This window comes from Lithobates pipiens, unplaced genomic scaffold (assembly GCF_037356315.1).
Source record: "Lithobates pipiens isolate NorthernLeopardFrog02 unplaced genomic scaffold, aLitPip1_a1.2 Scaffold_13, whole genome shotgun sequence".
In the NCBI taxonomy this organism is placed as follows: Eukaryota; Metazoa; Chordata; class Amphibia; order Anura; family Ranidae; genus Lithobates; species Lithobates pipiens.
Window position 1 is genome coordinate 387582504 of NW_027507718.1, and position 21269 is coordinate 387603772.

Consider the following 21269-nt stretch of genomic DNA (forward strand, 5'->3'; position numbering starts at 1 on the left):
TGCCCCAGTCAAACATAGGCTCCCCCAAGATAGCACCTGGAGTGTCCATGACAGAGAACCCACTGGTGCCATGCTTGCCTTTGCCATGGAAAACAGAGAAAAGGCTAGCACACCCCTCAAACATAATTCTAATCAAAGTAGAACTAAAGGCCAAACTATTTTCGGTATTGGGTATATTTTTTTTTCATCTGTGTCCCATTGTAGAGATTTCCCTTTACTTCCGGTCCCAAAGCCAAAATAGGAAACAAGAGGGAATCCCCCCCCCCCCCCCCAAAGTGAGGAAATCCCTGGTTGTCACCAGGGCCACCAAAACTAGTGTCCCCTACTGAAAGATTTTTTTTCACTATTTATGTTGGGTGACAACCCAATATTTGTGAATTTATTTCACTTTCACTCTCTGTATTACCAGCAAACAGGACAAATAGAGAGGGTGAATCTCCCTAATGGGGGCACAGACAGCAATAAAGACCTGACAGGTGTTCTAATACCTCTCCACCTTATCCAAACTAAAGAAAAAGTTTTGTCTTTAGGCCACATGTACACGGGACAATGAGGCAAAGTCCTCTAAACAAATTTTTTTGACACCTTGAAACCGGCGTTTAAAATGCCCGTATAGCTGCGTTTGCATGCCACTTTTAACCGTGCTTGCGTCTAGAAGCGTTTATTAGGATTACCTCATTTAAGACCCTCCCCAAGCTTAAAAAACATTGTAGGTTAACTATTTCAGCCCATTTTGACCAGAGTGAGTAGCAGCAGCAGAGAGAGCAGTTGTCTACTTGTATTTGCCTCTATTCCTGTGCTTTTTTTGGAAATGGATCCCATTACGAGCATATGTGATAAAATGCTCTTGATGAGGCTAGAACGACATAGAAAATTGCGTGAGGGGTCCAGAATCAGAGTTCGTCGCTATTGGACCCATCCTTTGATTGCACAGCGAATGTCGGCAGGATATTTGGTAAAGATGTATGTACAGCTGCGTACCTACTGACATTTTTTAATTTCACACGCATGTCCATTGCCACATTTGACCTTCTACTTGAAAAAGTACGACCCGGTCTGACATGCATGGACACCAACATGAGGAAGAGTGGGTCACCAGAGGAACGTCCGTTAGTGAGGAGGTATGTGCATATATATATATATATATATATATATATATATTTATATAAATATATACAGATGTACAGATGTTTAGCCCAGTTTAGGCGTGTTTGGCATCTGAACCCATTCTTTTGCTTCCAAAGAAACGCTGTTAAACGCAACTATATAAAAATGGCAATAAATGAGTCTATGTACATGGTCACATAAGATAACATTCAATGAGTTTAGGGGAAGATGAAAAAAGTGTCCAACTGCCTCTGAACATACGTTTAACAGTGTCCCGTGTACATGGGGCCTTAGTTAATTTGTCAGTAGGTTAGTAAAATAGTCTTTATCACCACCTAGTGGGCTAATCTGTAAGTAAGGGTAATAGTTTTGTTATAAGTTATTACATTTAAAGAAAAATAAAAAAACTTTTTAAATGAATGCATTGCCATCCACTTTTCTAACCTCCACTCTATCCAAAACAAAAACAAAAAATGTTGCCATTAGTTTTATTTAAAGTAGAACTATAGGCAAATCTTTTTACCATTTTGGATAGAGTAAGGGAGGGTATAACCACTAGCAGTTTTTTTTTATTCCCATCTTATCCCATTGGGGAGATTTACCTTCACTTCCTGTTTCATAGCAAACTGGAAGTGTGAGAAAATCCCTGCAAAGTAAGGAAATTCATTGGAGCCCCCCAGGTCACCAGAACTAGTGTCCCCATTGGAAGATTTCCCCTCAATTAAATGTAGGATCTATTTTACTTTCTCTTACAATGATAATGGTAAAAAGGACAAACAGGGAGGGTAAATCTCCGCAACAGCCAGCAATAAAGCCTGATGATGTTCTGATCCATCTCTTATTTATCCAAAAAAACAAACAGATTTGCCTTTAACCCGAGGCACCACTACCATCTAGTGGTAGAAAATGCAAACTACACCAAAAAGCTCACTGGAGAGAAATACCCCATTTCATACCTATACTGTATGACTTCCTTTAACATGTTAACAGTTAACATATATTTATAATTTGTCCAATGTGAAATAAATAAATAAAGAATTTTAGCTTGCACATGACTGGATGATTGAAGCATGCACAACATTCCCTAAGCTCATTGAAAATTCACTTTGTAAAAAGGAAAACGTTTTTAAAGGGGTTGTAAACCTTCATGTTTTTTCACCTTAATGCATCTTATGCATTAAGATGCAAAAATACCTAGCAGTGATTGCCCCCCCCCCCCCCGTTTTACTTACCTGAGCCCTGGAACTTGACCCGGTGGGGACACGCTTTCTCTCTGCCCCGGGTTCTCGGCTCTTGATTGGATAGATTGATAGCTGCGCAGCCATTGGCTTCCGCTGCTGTCAATTAAATACAATGATGCGGGCGCCGAGGGGGTGGTCATACATTCAGTCATACATTCAGCGGCTATGGATGCAGAATGCTGGACTCGGGAGCGTGCCCGCAAGGTAACCCCCTCGGGAGAGCACTTCTCCTAGGGGGTTATCTGATGTGGGGAGGAACCACGAGAGCCACTGGGGACCCCAGAAGAGGACAATCGGGGCCACTCTGTGCAAAACAAGCTGCACAGTGGAGATAAGTATAATATGTTTGTTGTTTAAAAAAATAAAATAAAAAAAGAACCCTACAATCACCTCTACATATTAGTAAACTTTCTTCTTTATACACAATTTGTTTTTAAATTGTGGTAATTATTATTGTTATCTATATAAAATAAAAGACTAGGTAAGGATTTGTGCCTTTATTGAATTGGAAACATAAAAAAATCCCAAGAGTTGATAAAATATTTTTTTTAAATATTAAAACCAATCAAACCACAAAATAAAAAAGTAGTTCACAAGCGAAGTGACAAATGTAATAATTGGTTTATAGCTACATACCTTAAAAGAAGTTGCTGATATTGTCTGGAGCTTATAATTCTTCCAAGGAATTTTGTTAACATCATTAGCAGAACATCTCTGTAAGGTACAAGATAGCAATGACATAGGATAGCTGTGAGAGCTGGCAACTAAGAATAATATGGACTCAAGCAATGCCAATTACTTCTTTAACATGAGTGGTGTGCTTGGATTATATGTTGCAGCTGCTGGTTTCCTCACGTTCTTTTACATATAGGCGGGTGCTTGGCTAAGAATAGAGAGTGAGAGAAACACTGGCTGCATCTGCTCTCTGTAGCTGCTGCCCTGCTGGTGCTTAACTAGTTAAAAGCTATATCAGCAAGAGGAGGGAGCCGCTGAGCAGGAAGACTTTAAAAGCACAAGACTGGCAGCACTACACTGTGGGAACTGTAGTCCAGAAGACAGAGAGAGAGACTCTACTGTAATCAAGAGTTTTTGAACTGCATTTCTCAGAGGGAGATTGCCAGGAGGGGGGGAAATAGCTGCAACTTCTTAGGCTGTAGTGGACACAGCTTCCACTTGCCATGAGGGCGCCCAGATCGCTGTCTAGTGTGCACCAACAATGCTGGATAATGGCGGCCTTAGCAGTATCTGGAGTGCTGAGTCCAGGAGTGTCAACAGCCAGTGTCACCTGGGTACAGAGCAGAGAGTGGACTAATCTCTGTGTGTCACCAAATGGTTAGCTGCAATATCTCTGGGACTGGGGAGCTGTTGCTGTGGTGACTTACTATAGGCTCCATAAATAAAAGAAGGCCCATCAGCACTGTAAAGGAGTCATTCCACTGACCTTTAAAGTGGCTGTAAACTCGATTCATGAAATTTAAACTAGGCATATATATGTGCAGTGTTTACTCATCTCTCTCCAAAGCCCTGGGTCCCGCATCTTTTTGCTGTTTTGTTACTCAGTTATCAGCATAACTTCTGACAAGCTCTCCAAGATGGGAGATAAAACTAGCCTGAAATTTGTGTCGGGGTGGGTGATTGGCAGAGAGCTCGTCTTGTCACAGCGCAGCTCTGAAAGTATCTTTGTTTCTCTGCCATGTGAAGGGGGGGGGCTTTCCTCCAATCAGCTGTCACACAGTATATGTCCAGACTACAATCCTACTGCTCAATGAGGATGTAAAAATTCTAACATGATGTAAGAATTCTAAAGAATATAGCAAGCTGAAGGCAGCAGATATATAAGTAAAACTTATGTAGGGAGATTTTTTTCATAACTGTGCATCATCGGAGGCTGTTCACTTCACTGGGTATATGTGAGGGTTTACATCCACTTTAATATAATGGGGGAATTGACACTGACTATAACACTGAAACAATGGACCAATGTAGGACTGACATTGATATCGACTTCAAAAGTAACAGGGAACATTTACAGTGATCATCAATCTAAGATTATGCTGGAAAATAATACTTTCATGCTGCAGCACAATTCCTGAGTGAAATTGCTACTTGTATGGTACTTTGAGTTTTGTATAACTGCTGAATTTGCGATTTTTTATTTCTAATTACACACATTCTTATTTAGTTAGAAACCCACTAACCTGCTTACTTGTCCTTTGCCCTCTGGATCATTGTTTTTAAACAGTTGCCTGAGACTGAAATAGCCACCAGACCTCATCTTCTCACGTAATACATACTCCAACTGCAACACACAACAATGTGGTTTTTGTAAGCAGCAGAAGTAAAAAGGTGTGTACAAGATAAAAACTACAGTTTGTATCTAATATACTGTAATATGTTTCAAAATTTAACATGCGAAACAGGGGGGGAAAAAATAAATATAATGCGTCAAATGTGGGCCACTTTTACTGTGTTACCTCTAGGACCGCTGATTTTGGGCTCTCACATTCTAAACATCTCATATAACACACATAATTCTATAATTCATGTATGTATGCACTGACATACCTCCCAACTTTTTGAGATGGGAGTGAAGGACACCTATCAGCAAAAAGTATGCAGGCATATGATACACCCCTTGCCACACCCCCTTAAAGGGGAATTGTATAAAAAACAAGATTGGTTAAACCCACAAGTGCTTTTTTTACCACTACTATTTCTTCATATTGGCTTTTGGAATTTACAAATGCAGCAAATTCAAAATCACATGACAAGTTTAACACTGGTAAACCCTTTTTGATAGATAACAAGTGCATTTTATATACATCTATATAGATCAGACCAAAATGAAGGACAAATGAGGAGGAATGAGGGACAGAGGGACATTGCTCCAAATCAGGGACAGCCCCTCAAATTCAGGGACAGTTGGGAGCTATGAGCACTTATATCCTCAGCCCCAAAATGTTTTAGAAATGAATTACAAAAGAGAAAAGTGTGATAATGGAATAGGGTACGGTCGGCATTCCAATCCAATGCTCTCCTTCTAAAAATTCTGTGTTCTGTGTGTGTGTGTGTGTGTGCAGGAAAAAATATCCCTAAAGGGGAGAAAACTATTTAAAAGCTACCATTGCTGACTGTTTTTTAAAGATTCATGCTTCAGGCCTGTAATTCTGGTCCATGCTTATTCCAGATCAGTGACTTTCCAAGGTAATGAAGCCAAGACAAGGATGATGATTATTAGTAGCAACTGTACATTATGGAGGAGTATTTATTAATTTATTAATACATTTTATGGTAATATTTTGAGCATGGTTTTTCCTCCTATTCTTTTTGTCTTTTTGTGTGTAGAAATACCTCTATCGCTTCCTTTAATGCTGGGCTACTACACATCCCAGAAATCCTTGCCACCATCCAGGGGATTTCTTTGAGAGACTATAAAGGAGATCGGATATCCGTCCCATGCGCTCTCTTTCCTGGGCCTTGCATTATGCACACCTCTCTGTGACAGGCGAGAGAGGTTGCGGCGGTGTTCAAGTGATTCCAGACCGGCCTCGGAGGGCCTTACCCTGCTTGCTGTTCATCAGACACCTACACAGCACCAACTCAGCAGTTCAATACCACATTTGTCTACACTCCGCACCTGTGGGTCATCACTGGCGAACTTCATTGACAGATGTCTCATCCCGGGTCGCTGCCTACAAAGCATCTTGTTCGGTCCAGTCATTGGTGAGAGGGCAATTGCCCATATTCTGCAATCTTTCCCCGGTTACTTTATTGGAACACTGTGTACAGACACATTTATCTTTGGAACACTTTACTGAACTTCTATTTGAACACTGTAAACACCTCTACCTACAACAATTTCAATGAGTACCATTAGCCTGTTTAAGCCAGCCAGTCTGTTAATACATTACTGTGCCTTATTGGATATAATCTAATGAGCTCCAACTGCCGATGAAGACTATCAGGTCTGCACCTCGGTACTATTTAAAGGACCCTACATTATCCTTATTCTGTCTGATCTCTCATTAGGATTTAAAAGGCCGGCCTGGGGTTCCCCTTTAGAGTACAACTCTCTGCATTAAACACTTAACCCTTTATTGTTCTACAGGTCATGCTTCAGGTGGCATCTCACTGTACATATATGTATATTGTATCTTCATACTGTTAAACTGTTCTTAAGCCTGAGCTGTTATTCAAAACTCGGTTGATCTATTGCTCTTCTTTGTATCAATACCACTTAGCTACTCCAGTAAAAGCTGAGTTAATATAATCATATTCATCTGTGTGACATGTCATTTAAAAGTGCTTGTGGAAAGATGTCAGAACCCAGAGTGTCAGGTGGGTTGGAAGGTTTACAGGGTCATGTTGATGCAGATGAGCAGGTAAATCCAAGCAGTCCTCAAGGGGACCGTGATACACAAGAAGAAAAATATTGTCTATAAAAGAACAAGCAGTTATCCTGATGTGCCATACACCTTAGCAGTGATAAAGTTTGTTTATACACCAAATATTAAAAAATACCCTTTGTCAATCACACATTCCTTAACACCAAAGTGACAGTTATCATATGTAAGTAAATTGACCGTGAATGTAACCCTGTTCCCGATGTGATGTTATTCTCCTGCTGGAAAGTCAATAAAACAGTTTTAAAAAAAAAAAACTGACGGTTATATTTGTACCTCATCCACTTCAAGTCTTAGCTGGGTTCCAGGTCGGGACACAAGGCTGGACCTACTGCTGGCGGTACTTACTCTGCTCTCAGCGCGACTAGCAATGCCTGCCCTCTGACCTGCAGGTGAACAGGGAAGGGAAACATTTATTGGTTTTCACACATATGCATTATTATTACTATTTTGCTACTGCTTATGATGTCTACATATTTAGCTTTCTCCGGTGCCAACCACAGACCTTGGTTTTTATTCAACTTTTTACATGTCATTATCCGGTCACACATCAAGTGCTCAATGTGACTTACTGTATATTATCATGAAAAGAGTATAACAAATACATGTTACGTATGTAATAATACATGTTTGCCACAAATGCATAGGCAGGACTTAAAGGGTAACTACACTTTCAAAAAATAAGGCAAATTAAAAAAGTATTATACCATACACAATTGCTACACATGGCATGTTGTAATTTAAAGTGTCATTAAACCCAGACTATTAAAAACTCTCATTACATGTTCATACACACAAAGCCACTAAAGCATGTGTTTTGTGAAATATACCTGGTTGAACCTGCCTTCAGCTGTATCTCCCATCTTCTCTGTGTTCCCACTGCAGGTTGTGATTGTGTAGACCAACTGGTGTCCTCTATGGAGCATGCTCAATTTTAGTTCCCTTCTAAGCTCTTCATTCTTTCCTTTTTCTTATTTGTGCAGCCCATGTGACCCATGTGAGAAGCACAGTGGTAAATGGCACTCCCCTCCCTCCTCCTCCATGTCCTCCTATTGATAAACATGGTGGGGGCAAGTAATATTATGCTGATTGATTAGATTCATTAAGAATCTCATAAAAAATCTTAGTTTTAATATAAATCAGCATTACATATATCAAATGGAATTGCTAATATCTGTAAAGTAACAAAAGAACCTTGGGTGCAGATGCTGCCTGAACAAAATGAAAGCTAGTGTCAGTCATCTCCGACCTACACCATATTGGTGCACAAAAAATACACATTTAATGTTCAATATAGATTTATAGAGAGCTGTAAAACAGTTATTAGGTATTTAATTTGAATTGCTCTTCTGAACAGTGGCGGCCCATCCATCAGGGGCGCCTGAGAGCCGCCCCCTCTATCCACTGCTGCCACCCCCTATTTATGCTCTATCCATCGCAGCCACCACCCCCTATTCATGTGTCCGGCCCCTTTCAGGCACCTGAATTACAGCAGCAGGGGTGTTTTTTTTAAGCACCCGGTTAGAACCAGAGGCTCTAATAGGCTTAAAAATAGGGTGGGCTTGTGGCTCAGAGCATTGCGCTACAAGCCCACCCAGGTGTTACAACAGCGAATTACTATTATTATAAAAATACCTCTGGTCCTTAGGCTGACAATTGGTCCGGGGCTGAAGTGGTTAAAGAGAAAAGAAAATGTGAAACGCAAAATGCAATAAAAAACTGCATGCAAAAAATGCATAAATACGCTGGTTTAAAAGCGCAAAATGCACTGCAGAACGTCCCTGAAAAAGCATCAAACATACCCGCATAGATTAACCACTTCAGCTCCGGACCAATAAACACCTTAAGGACCAGAGGTCTTTTTGCAATTTCGCACTGCGCTGCTTTAACTGGTAATTGCGCGGTCATGCAATATTGCACCCAAACGAAATTTGCGTCCTTTTCTTCCCACAAATAGAGCTTTCTTTTGATGGTATTTGATTGCCTCTGCGATTTTTTTTTTTTGCGATATAAATGGAAAAAGAGCGAAAATTTTGAAAAAAAAAGATATTTTCTTCTTTTTGTTATAAGAAAAATCGAATAAACTAAATTTTAGTCATACATTGAGGGCAAAATTTATTCAGCCACATGTCTTTAGTAAAAAAAATGTCAATAAGCGTATATTTTTTGGTTTGCGCAAAAGTTATAGCGTCTACAAACTAGAGTACATTTTCTGGAATTTACACAGCTTTTAATTTATGACTGCCGATCTCATTTCTTGAGGTGCTAAAATGGCAGGGCAGTACAAATCCCCCCCAAATGACCCCATTTTGGAAAGTAGACACCCCAAGGAAATTGCTGATGGGTATGTTGAGCCCATTGAATATTTATTTTTTTTGTCCTAAGGGATTGAATAATGACAAAAAAAAATAATTTTTTTTTTACAAAAAGTTGTCACTAAATGATATATTGCTCACACATGCCATGGTTATATGTGGAATTGCACCCCAAAATATATTCCGCTACTTCTCCCGAGTATGGGGATACCACATGTGTGGGGCTTTTTGGGAGTCTAGTCGCGCACGGCACCCCGAAAACCAATCACCACCTTCAGGATTTCTAAGGGTGCAAATTTTTGATTTAACTCCTCACTACCTATCACAGTTTCGAAGGCCATAAAATGCCAAAATAGCACAAAACCCCCCAAAATGACCCCATTTTGGAAAGTAGACACCCCAAGCTATTTACTGAGAGGCATGTTGAGTCCATGGAATATTTTATATTTTGCCACAAGTTGCGGGAATATTACAAACTTTTTTTTTTGCACCAAGTTGTCACTAAATGATATATTGCTCACACATGCTATGGGCATATGTGAAATGACACCCCAAAATACATTCTGCTGCTTCTCCTGAGTACGGGGATACCACATGTGTGGGACTTTTTGGGAGTCTAGTCGCGCACGGCACCCCGAAAACCAATCACCACCTTCAGGATTTCTAAGGGTGCAAATTTTTGATTTAACTCCTCACTACCTATCACAGTTTCGAAGGCCATAAAATGCCAAAATAGCACAAAACCCCCCCAAATGACCCCATTTTGGAAAGTAGACACCCCAAGCTATTTACTTAGAGGCATGTTGAGTCCATGGAATATTTTATATTTTGCCAAAAGTTGCGGGAATATTACAAACTTTTTTTTTTTTGCACAAAGTTGTCACTAAATGATATATTGCTCACACATGCTATGGGCAGAAGTCAAATTACACCCCAAAATAAATTCTGCTGCTTCTCCCGAGTACGGGGATACCACATGTGGGGGACTTTTTGGGAGCCTAGCCACGTACGGGACCCCGAAAACCAAGCACTGCCTTCCGGATTTGAATATAAAATGCTACCAAAAAAACCTGTTAGCGATGGCAGGGATCAGGCCTGACTCTGCGATCGCTGCAGTTATGTGTTTAGTGTTTTGTAAGTGACAGTGATCGATCGATACTGCACTGGGGTGGGCTGGGCAGAGGGGCAAAACGCAGGTGCTAGCAGGTATTTGGGCTGATCCCGCTAACAATGCGTTTTTTTGGAACCCTAAACTGCTGGGGACGCTAGTATAGATCTGATCAGATCAGATATTGATCTGTTCAGATTCTATACCACTACGGGAGGTGTATGCTTTGCGTGTGGGTGTTAGCGGTACTGGCACTAACCTAGCGCTGCCTGGGGCGACGCAGACCCTGACCCTAAAACCTAATTGATATCACCCGCCGGGTGATCAGGGGGTTAAACCTTTATTGGGTAATAAATGGTGGGTGCCCTGATGCTATAAAAAACAAACTAACCAGAGTCACCCGTAACACTTATACGGTGATCAGTGGTGAAAGGGTTAACTAGGGGCAATCAGGGGGTTCAAATTTTTATTAGGTAGTATATGGGGGTCCCTGGCGCTATATAAAAACCTGACGGGGAACCTAAATAACTAACTGGCTAACCAGCGTCACCAGTGACACTTATACTGTGATCGCTGGTGAAAGGGGGTGAAAAGGTTAACTAGCAGCAATCAGGGGGTTAAAACCATTATTGGGTAGTATATCGGGGTACCTAGCGCTATAAAAACCTGGCGGTGAACCTAAAAAAATAACTAGCTACCTAGCGACTGTAGCGACACTAATGCAGCGATCAGAAAAAGGATCGCTTAGTGACACTGGCAAAAGGGGGTGAAAGGGTTAACTAGCGGCAATCAGGGGGTTAAAACCATTATTGGGTAGTATATCGGGGTACCTAGCGATATAAAAACCTGGCGGTGAACCTAAAAAAATAACTAGCTACCTAGCGACACATGCAGCGATCAGAAAAATGATCGCTTAGTGACACTGGCAAAAGGGGGTGAAAGGGTTAACTAGCGGCAACCAGGGGGTTAAAACCATTATTGGGTAGTATATCGGGGTACCTAGCGCTATAAAAACCTGGCGGTGAACCTAAAAAAATAACTAGCTACCTAGCGACTGTAGAGACACTAATGCAGCGATCAGAAAAACGATCGCTTAGTGACACTGGCAAAAGGGGGTGAAAGGGTTAACTAGCGGCAATCAGGGGGTTAAAACCATTATTGGGTAGTATATCGGGGTACCTAGCGATATAAAAACCTGGCGGTGAACCTAAAAAAATAACTAGCTACCTAGCGACACATGCAGCGATCAGAAAAATGATCGCTTAGTGACACTGGCAAAAGGGGGTGAAAGGGTTAACTCTAGGGGCAATCAGGGGGTTAAATCTTTATTGGGGGGTGATAGGGGGCTACCCTGGACCTAACACTAACTGTCCTGACAGTTTTTACTGTCACAACTGACACTGAATGCATTGATCAGTAAAGAAATGATCAATGCAATCAGTGACACTGTGACTGGGGGGGGGGAGGGGGGGCGGGGGGGATCGGGGGGCGATCGGGGGGGGGGATCGGGGGGGTTTGTGTGCCTGTGTGTACCTACATGTCAGTGTAGTGTTGGTGCACACTTACTATTAGTCTTCTCCTCGTAGTCCGGTCAAAAAGACCGCCCGAGGAGAATGACATCACTTCCTCCTTCCTGTGTAAACAATACACAGTGGGAGGAAGCTTCTCATTGGCCAGGAGCGATCCAGAGGGGGTGGCCGAAAACCAACGGCCATCCCCTCATCACGGAGCGCTCCTGGAGCGAACCGGACCGCCGTAACCAGCGGGAGGGGGTCCGATCGGACCCCCCACCCGCTGGAAGGCAATCACGTACATCTACGTGATTGTGCCTGCCTGTGCCATTGTGTTGACGTACATTGGCAATACGGCGGTCCTGAAGTGGTTAAGATCCTAGACTTACCGAGATCGGAGATGCGGTGTGTCAGAATGACACACCAAACCAACAATCACCGCTCTGCGTGCCACGGCGAGCGCCCGATCTTGGTTTATCCTGTTGGATGTCATATGACGTCCATTCAGGATAACATAACCACTTTCCGGCTGTTCTTTTGCTATATGGAGGGCAGGAAGTGGTTCATATCAAAAATCGCCTTTCTTTTTCAATCTTCAGCCATTGTAATTTGGCAACTTGCAGGTGTTCTATACACTGTTAATGTACAGACCTTTCCCAGAAATGTAATTTCCTGCTTGTGTGATTATATCATTAATTTTCCAAAAAGTTGCCCCCTAATCCATGTGCCCAGGCCCCCAATTTACATGCGGGGCACCGGATGCATGGATTCCAATAGGTGTTTTTTTAGAAGCACGTGATTAGAGCCGGAGGCTCTAATTGGCTTCAAAAAAGGGTGGGCTTGGGGTGCAGAGCACTGCACCCCAAGCCCACCCAGTTGTGTGATAGTAGCAAATTAATGTTCGCTATTGTCTTCCTGATTCTCCTCCCTGCCAATACCGACTCAGGAAGTAATTCTATTGGCTGCGGAGGAGGAGGAGATGCAGGAGAAGCTGCGCCACCGTCAAGCCGAGGAAGGAGGAAATGCAGGTTAAAGCCACCGCCCGGAGGAAGACAGCAACCTAGATAGAGGGGGGTGTCGGCAGACGGATTGCTGCCCCCCCAAAAAAATATACCACCAGCCGACACTGGTCTACACTAAGATTTAGACACCCTCTGCAAAAAGAAATGTAATTTTTGGTGAGATAATCCCTAAGGGTTAATCACTTCTAAATGGATGCAGACCCTGCAACTTTTCTCATAAGAACCATGAAAGTACATCAGCTGATTATAATTATTTAGTTACTCCTATTCAGAATCCATATGCAAAAGACAAACAGCTTTATCCACAAAGCAGAAATAGATATGAATCTACAACAATGTTTTTAAAATCCCTGTATTGTACATAGACCATATAGAGGGGAATGATTTTTTCCTCAATAAAAGGTGAGCTTTGGCTTGGTTCACACTATATGTGAGAGTGGGACTGCATGTAATCGCACCCGCATCAAAAACTGTTAACAGAGGCAGGGGGATGCCATTAATTCTTAATGCCACCCCAACACAGTGGAAACTACAGTGCGCATATCACAATGTGGTTGCCCTGCGGCTGTGATTTTGTGAAAAAAAAAAAGTACAGAGACCTTTTCCCTGTGTAGGGAAATGAATAGCCTACTGTGCCTGTGCAACCATAGCCACTGGGAAACTGGCATAGTGTGAACCTACTGTTTAACATGCACTTAGAACAAAACTACACTATATTACCAAAATTACTGGGACACCTGCCTTTACACACACATGAACTTTAATGGCATCCCAGTCTTATGCCCTGTACACGCAGTCGGATTTTCCAACGGAAAATGTGCGATTGGACCATGTTGTTGGAAAATCCGATCGCGTGTGGGCTCCATCGGTCTTTTTCCGTCGGATTTTCCAACACACAAAGTTTGAGCGCAGGATCTAAAGTTTTCCGACAACAAAATCCGGTTGCATAAATTCTGATAGTGTGTAGACAATTTAGACGGACAAAGTGCCACGCATGCTCAGAATAAACTAAGAGATGAAAGCTATTGACTACTGGCCCATTTGAAGGCCCGACGTACATGTTTGACGTCACCTCGTTCAGAACGATCGTATTTTCTGACAACTTTGTGCGACCGTGTGTATGCAACACAGGTTTCAGCCAAAATCTGACGGATTTTGTGGTTGGAGTGCCCCACCGTGTGTACAGGGCATTAGTCCGTAGGGTTCAATATTGAGTTGACCCACCCTTTGCAGCTACAACAGCTTCAGCTCTTCTGGGAAGGCTGTCTACAAAGTTTAGGAGAGTGTCTATGGGAATGTTTGACCATTCTTCCAGTAGCGCATTTGTGAGGTCAGGCACTGATGTTGGACGAGAAGACCTGGTTCACAGTCTCTGCTTTATTTCATCCCAAAGGTGTTCTGTCGGGTTGAGGTCAGGACTCTGTGCAGGCCAGTCAAGTTCCCCCACCCCAAACTCTCATCCAAATTAGAAAAAAACCAATACACATGGAAAGTAATAATGTTAATCAGTCACCACATCCCAAATTAATTATACAAAGAAGCACACCCCCACGGGAACGGGACTTTAAAAGTGACTGAGAACACCAAATTTTATACAAAAATGTATTGAATACAAAAATTTATTGCATATGAAACATATAAATATACAAAAACCATCACAATATAGTACCACAACATGATGCTGCCACCACCATGTTTCACGGTGGGGATGGTGTGTTCAGGGTGAAGTGTAGTGTTCATTTTCCACCACTCATTTTGCTTTTAGGCCAAAAAGTAAATTTTTGGTCTTATCTGACCAGAGCACCTTCTTCCACATGTTTGCTGTGTCTCCCACATGGCTTTCTTTCTACATTGGCTTTCTTTTTGTCACTCTTCCATAAAGGCCAGATTTGTGGAGTGATAGTTGTCATGTGGACAGATATCAGAGTAAAGGTAGCTCTTTACAAATGCACACCACACTTTTCACATATTTATTTGAAAAGAAAAATTGAAAACAATTTATCATTTTCCTTCCACTTCACAATTATGTGTCACTTTGTGTTGGTCTATCACATAAAATACATTTATGCTTTTGGTTGTAATATGACAAAATGAGGACAATTTCAAGGGGTATGAATACTTTAAGGCACTGTTTGTATTATTATTAGTAGTAGTAGTAGTACATTTTACAGACATAGTAACATATACAGTATCTCACAAAAGTGAGTACACACCACACATTTTTTAAATATTTTATTCTATCTTTTCATGTGACAACACTGAAGAAATGACACTATGCTACAATGTAAAGTAGTGAGTGTACAGCTTGTATAACAGTGTAAGTTTTCTGGCCCCTCAAAATAATTCAACACAGCCATTAATGTATAACCCGCTGGCAACAAAAGTGAGAACACCCCTAAGTGAAAATGTCCAAATTAGGCACAATTAGCCATTTTCCCTCCCCGGTGTCATGTGACTCATTAGTGTTACAAGGTCTCAGGTGTGAATGGGGAGCAGGTGTGTTAAATTTGGTGTTATAGCTCTGACTCTCATACTGGTCATTGGACGTTCAACATGGCATCTCATAGCAAAGAACTCTCTGAGGATCTGAAAAAAAAAATTGTTGCTCTACATGAAGATGGCGTAGGCTATAAGAAGATTGTCAAGACCCTGAAACTGAGCAGCAGCACGGTGGCCAAGACCATACAGCGGTCTAGCCACTTGCTTACTGGGCACTTAAACCCCCCTCCTGCCCAGACCAATTTCCAGCTTTCGGTGCTCTCACACTTTGAATGACAATTACCCAGTCATGCAACACTGTACCCAAATGATTTTTTTTGTCCTTTTTTTCATACAAATAGAGCTTTCATTTGGTGGTATTTGATCACCTCTGTTTTTTATTTTTTGTGCTATAATGAAAAAAGACCAAAAAGTTTGAAGAAAAACGAATTTTTCTTCGTTTCTATGATAAAATTTTGCAAATTAGCAATTTTTCTTCATAAATGTTGGCCACAATTTATACTGCTACATATCTTTGGTAAGAATAACCCAAATTAGTGGAATTATGTGGTCTGTGTGAAAGTTATAGAGTCTACAAGCTATGGTGCAAATCATAAAAAATTGATCACATCTGATGTACTGGTGGCCTATCTCAATTCTAGAGACCCCAACAAGCCAGGAAAGTACAAATGTCCCCCAAATTACCCCTTTTTGGAAAGTAGACATTCCAAGGTATATAGTAAGAGGCATGGCGAGTTATTTGAAGTTGTCATTTTTCCCACAATTCTTTGAAAAATTAAGATTTTATTTTATTTTTTTCACAAAATTGTCATTGTAATAGCTTATTTCTCTCACATGGAATGTGCATACCACAAATGACAACCCAAAATACATTCTGCTACTCCTCCTGTCCATACCACATGTGTGGAACTTTTTCACTACCTGGCCACATACAGAGGCCCAACATGCAGGGAGCACCATCAGGTGTTCAAGGAGCATACATTACACATGTTGACTACCTATTATACTTTTGAAGGCCCTAGAGCACCACAAAATGACCCCATTTGAAAATTGAAATTTTGAAAAATGTGGAAAAAAAATTAAAACACATTTTTTTTTATACAATGTTGTCAGTTTATAAGATATTTCCAACACATAGCATTTAAAAATAAATTTCTACTTTTTTATACCAATGGTATGTCCATTTGTGGAAAGCTTTGGTTCAAGCATTTGGTCGTTGAAGTTGACTCCCCCCGTAAACAAATTGTATTCATGGATGCATGTTGGTTTTTGGATGGTGCCATCCACGTAGGTGTTATTGTGGATCGAAGACAACATGCAGATATCCCTTCTGTCCCTCCACTTCACTTCCAGAATCTCCTTGTTTCGCAGACTTGCCGTCTCACCTCTTCTCAACTTCATATTGACAAGTCTTTGAGGAAAGCCCTTCTGGTTCTTTCTTACGGTGCCACATGCTGGTGTCTTCTTCCAATGAAGGTTGTGGAACAGAGGCAGACTTGTGCAGAAGTTGTCTACATACAAGTGGTATCCTTTGTCGAGTAGGGGGTATCTGAGGTCCCAAAAACTCTCCCGCTTGATCCCGAGTAGTCCAGGCAATTAGGGGGCTGCAGCTGGGTGTCCTTCCCTTCATACACTATGAAGGCATATGTGTACCCTGTGGCTCGGTCACATCATTTGTACACCTTCACCCCATAGCGGGCCCTTTTGCTGGGGATAAATTGCTTAATTTTAAGCCTGCCGCTCAATTTAACAAGGGACTCATCCACACATAAGTGTTGGTCCAGGGTAAACAACTGGGGGAATATTTCTGAAAAATAATTTAGTATTGGCATAGTATTTTGTAAAGCCTGTCATAATTTGGGTCATTTCGGGGAGGGCACTGGGTATTATCACTGAAATGTAGGAACCGCATGAGATATCTGGTTCTGGGCATTACCATGAAGAAGATCGGCATGTGGTGGATAGAGTTGGTTGACCAATAGGAACGCAATTAATTTTTTTTGGTGAGGCCCAAAAAAAACTTCAACTCCTCCACTATTAGGTCTCTCCACTCGTAGGGGTGGGCATAATAGGATGTTGGATTATTCAAAATAAATTGTTGTGCATACAGGTTGCACTGGGCCACAATTGACGCTAACATGTTCTCTGTAAAAATGAAATAAAAAAAAATGATTAAAGCAAAATTCTCCATGTCCACCTGGACTCCTGGCTGAGCAGTGAAAGGGGGATGGTTAGCTTCTCCTGAATTAGGAGGAAGCCACAAGGGGTTCTGAAGGGCATAGGGAAGGCTGGCATGGGTCCTAGCCCTTTGGGGCTGAGGTGACACCCTACTGGTACTTGGCCTTTCTTGCCAAGGTACTGCGGTGCTGGTGGATGGCATTTCGGCGCTGGTGGATGGCACTGCAGTGCTGGTGGATGCCACTGCCTCCTCACCAGAACACCTTTCTTTGGCAGACAGAAAATCTTCCTTCTCTGAGTCTGTCAGTGTTCCACTACTGAGGACTGTCTTATAATTTACGTCAGACTCAAAATCTGAATTTGAAAGGGAATCTGAAAAAGAGTGCTCCTCGTTGCTCTCATCGGCAGTGGAAAGTATTTAGTATGCCTCCTTGGCGGAAAAGCATGTTGTGGACAATGCTTGCCGGTGGTGATGAGACTGCACAGGTGTGTGCTAAGTCTTCACATATGGGCACTGATGAGGTGGCACTGATGAGCCTGCACAGATGTGTGCTAATAAGCCTGCGCTGATCAGGTGGAACAGATGTGTGCTAAGCCTGCACTGATGGGCACTGATGAGGCGGCACTGATGAGCATAGATGTGCACTAATTGATGGTACAGATGAGCACCGATGAGGCGGCACAGATGGGCACTGATCGCACAGATGTGCACTGATGAGGCGGCACAGATGTGCACTGATTGATTGCACAGATGTGCATTAATGAGGCGGCACAGATGGGCACTGATGAGGCGGCACAGATATGCACTGATGAGGTGGCACAGATGGGCAGTGATGAAGCAGCACAGATTTGCACTAATGAGGCGCCACAGATGGGCGCAGATATGTACTGATGAGGTGGCACAGATGGGCACTGATGAGGTGGCACAGATGTGCACTGATTGATTGCACAGATGTGCCCTGATGATGCAGCACAAATGTGCACTGATTGATTGCACAGATGTGCACTGGTCAGGCGGCACAGATGGGCACTCAGGTGGCACAGATGTGCACTGATTGCTTGCACAAATGTGCACTGATGAGGCCGCACAGATGGGCACTGATGAGGTGAAACAGATGGGCACAGATGAGGTGGCACAGATGAGGTGGCACAGATGGGCACTAATGAGGTGGCACAGATGTGCACTGATGAGGCAGCACAGACAGGCACTGATCACTGATGGCACAATGGGCACTGATGGCACACATGGGCACTGATGGGCACAGGTGGGCACAGATGGCATAAATGGGCACTAGTTATAGATGGCACTGACGATAATTGGGACCGTGGTACTGATTGGGCACTATTTGGGCACTGTAAGTTTTTTCGTTACTGTTTTTTTTACTGGAGTGCTCAGGAATCACTCATGATTCAGCACAGAACCTCTCTCTCCTCACACACGGTCTCTGTGTGAGGAGGCAGAGCCGGCAATAACGGATGATCTCATATGTTTACATTTGAGCTCATCTCTCATTGGCCACGCCGATCGCTCTGTAAACGGCCGCTGTGATTGACCATTTACAGCAACCTGTGATTGGCTGTGTCCAAGGGAAATATACATGGATTTAATGGACTTAAAACCTGAAATGTATTATTGTATAATGTGTATAATATTTCATCAGTACCTTTGGAGTTTGGGGCACTACCACAATATGTGTAACAGATCAGCAGGACCAACATTACATCTACGGCCATCATGAGTCTCTCTTGGTGTCACTGGAACAGTTTTTGGGGGGTATGATAAGTTTTGTGAAGAATGAGCATATACTATGTAACTGAATTAAATACTGTAATTTATTATAACAGTACTACCGAAAAGCTAGAACTGAGGCTAAGAATATACTACCCTGTATTGCACAATCTAGGCACTAATAATATGTTATATATTACACTACAAATTGCTAATGTGGCACATTTTCAGGTACTGGATAATTACATGTTACCCGCTGTAACATTATGCGCATCGTAACTTATCATTAAAAAGCTGAAGAGTTTAGGGCTGTGAAAAGACATACCACCTAGCAGTGTATACGGTTTCATCTCAAATTCTACAAGCACTTTAAAATCCATATGAAATGAATCTGAAGGTTCATTTACTACTGCATGCAGTATTTTCCTTTTTGTGTGCTGTTTTCCTGTTTTTATAGGTTTTATTTCATGGTTCAGATCAATTTGCTAAAATAATTAATTCTGCTGTGTTTTGTATACGAAAATCAAGTTATGAAAATTCTCAAACTAGTAGTCACTACTTCAAGTAATTCTGGCAAAGAGAAATATGGAGGCTGCCATAAATAAATAGCATGGGGTCCGCCCCAAGACCATGCCAGACCCTTCAGTCTAGTATGAATCTTGAGGGGAAACCCCACGACAATCACAATGTCTTCTTTCTCTGTTTCCTCCACGATGTCTTCTTTCTGTGCTGCTGACCCGCTGAAAATAAAAAACACTCCTCCTCCGCCGCTGGCTTCCACCGTTGTGTCACAACCTTTCCTGCCCTACTGGGCTGCATCCACGAGTAAGGGTCTGGTATGGATTATGGGGGAGGGGGGCACGGCATTTATTTTTTGTTTTTTTTTGCCATAGGGGTTACCCCTCAAAATCCATACCAGACCAAAGGGCCTGGTAAGGATTTGGAGAGGGGAGTGACCCAACGGTTATTGTTTTAAAATAAATTTGGCGTGAGATTTCATCCATTCCAGAAGCAAAGGAATTGTTTTGATTGATCAAAGGACTAGTTGCAATCATTTCAAAGTCGGATCAAATTCAGATCTCGTCCATTGAAGTCCTATGGAAGTCGGTCCTGAAGTTTCAGGACAAAGTGCGACTTCCGTGTTAGATCAGTGCGAATATAGCCTTACTGTCAAAGCTTAATTAAACAAGGTACAGTTAAAAGTTGATTGGCTACCATGCAGAGCTGCACCCGATTTTGCACTCTCCTATTTTAGTAAAAAAAAAAAAAGATGTCAAACTAATCTCTAGTTACAAGTAATTCTTTATTTTTTATTTGTTTTTTCCCAAGACAAATTGAACTCTCGCTCTGTTTGTTGCTTATGTGCAGCTCAGAATCTTCACATATGATAAAGAGTTGTACAGATTTTTTTTCCTGTTAATCACTATTTTGATTATTGTTAATTACTATGTCATTCCTATATAACCCACCTCTACCTGTACAGTACTGACAAAAAGGAGGTATTGAGATATATGATTTTGCATTTGTTTATTTGTTCTGATTAAAGAGATTACACAGTGCCTGCACTTATTTACCATGACAGTTAAGATGGGTTAAAATATTCCTACATTAATGGATTTAAATTACTCAGGTCACATCTACGCTTCTTCTACTTCAGGTTGCCCACGTTTTGCATTACCATGCTTGACTTATGTCCCCAAAACACAAAGTGAATGGTTGTTTTTATAAGCTGGTTGCCTTGGTAGCCTTGCTCATTTTTCTACAATCCAAACTGAATAAATCAGTCAACAAGAAAACTAACTTTTTTTCTTTTACTATACCTTGTTTCATAGAGCATGCTCCTCGGTATATTGATATTAGCATTATGCAGAAATTATCTATTCATCCACTAGAGGGAGTCATGGACAATCAACATTGCTAGACTTCAAGGAAAGCTGTCATGACAGAAACAGTAGCTGACTGTTACATACTACCAGGGAACATACCCGTGTTTTTAGGACTTTTTAATTATATAGATACAGTATATATCTAAGGACTAAAAGAGTAATCAAAAAAATATATGTTATTCTTCCTGTAAGCCAGCAAGTACAATTATGGACTCCATTTCACATTCACTTGCTTTGTATTCCGCTAAAAAAGCCTGTTGTTTATAGAAT

General features: G+C 41.7%; 1 protein-coding gene across 1 annotated transcript in view; it reads right to left on the bottom strand.

The window, feature by feature from the left end:
- The window catches only part of LOC143975198 (EF-hand calcium-binding domain-containing protein 6-like), a 159004-nt gene that overhangs the window by 127026 nt on the left and 10709 nt on the right, over positions 1 to 21269 (bottom strand). Inside the window, exons 3-5 of the mRNA XM_077477308.1 lie at positions 7028 to 7137; positions 4547 to 4647; positions 2985 to 3062 (exon numbers count right to left, since the gene is read on the bottom strand). Of these exons, the coding sequence (XP_077333434.1) occupies positions 2985 to 3062; positions 4547 to 4647; positions 7028 to 7137 (289 nt within the window). The remainder of the gene's footprint in view (positions 1 to 2984; positions 3063 to 4546; positions 4648 to 7027; positions 7138 to 21269) is intronic.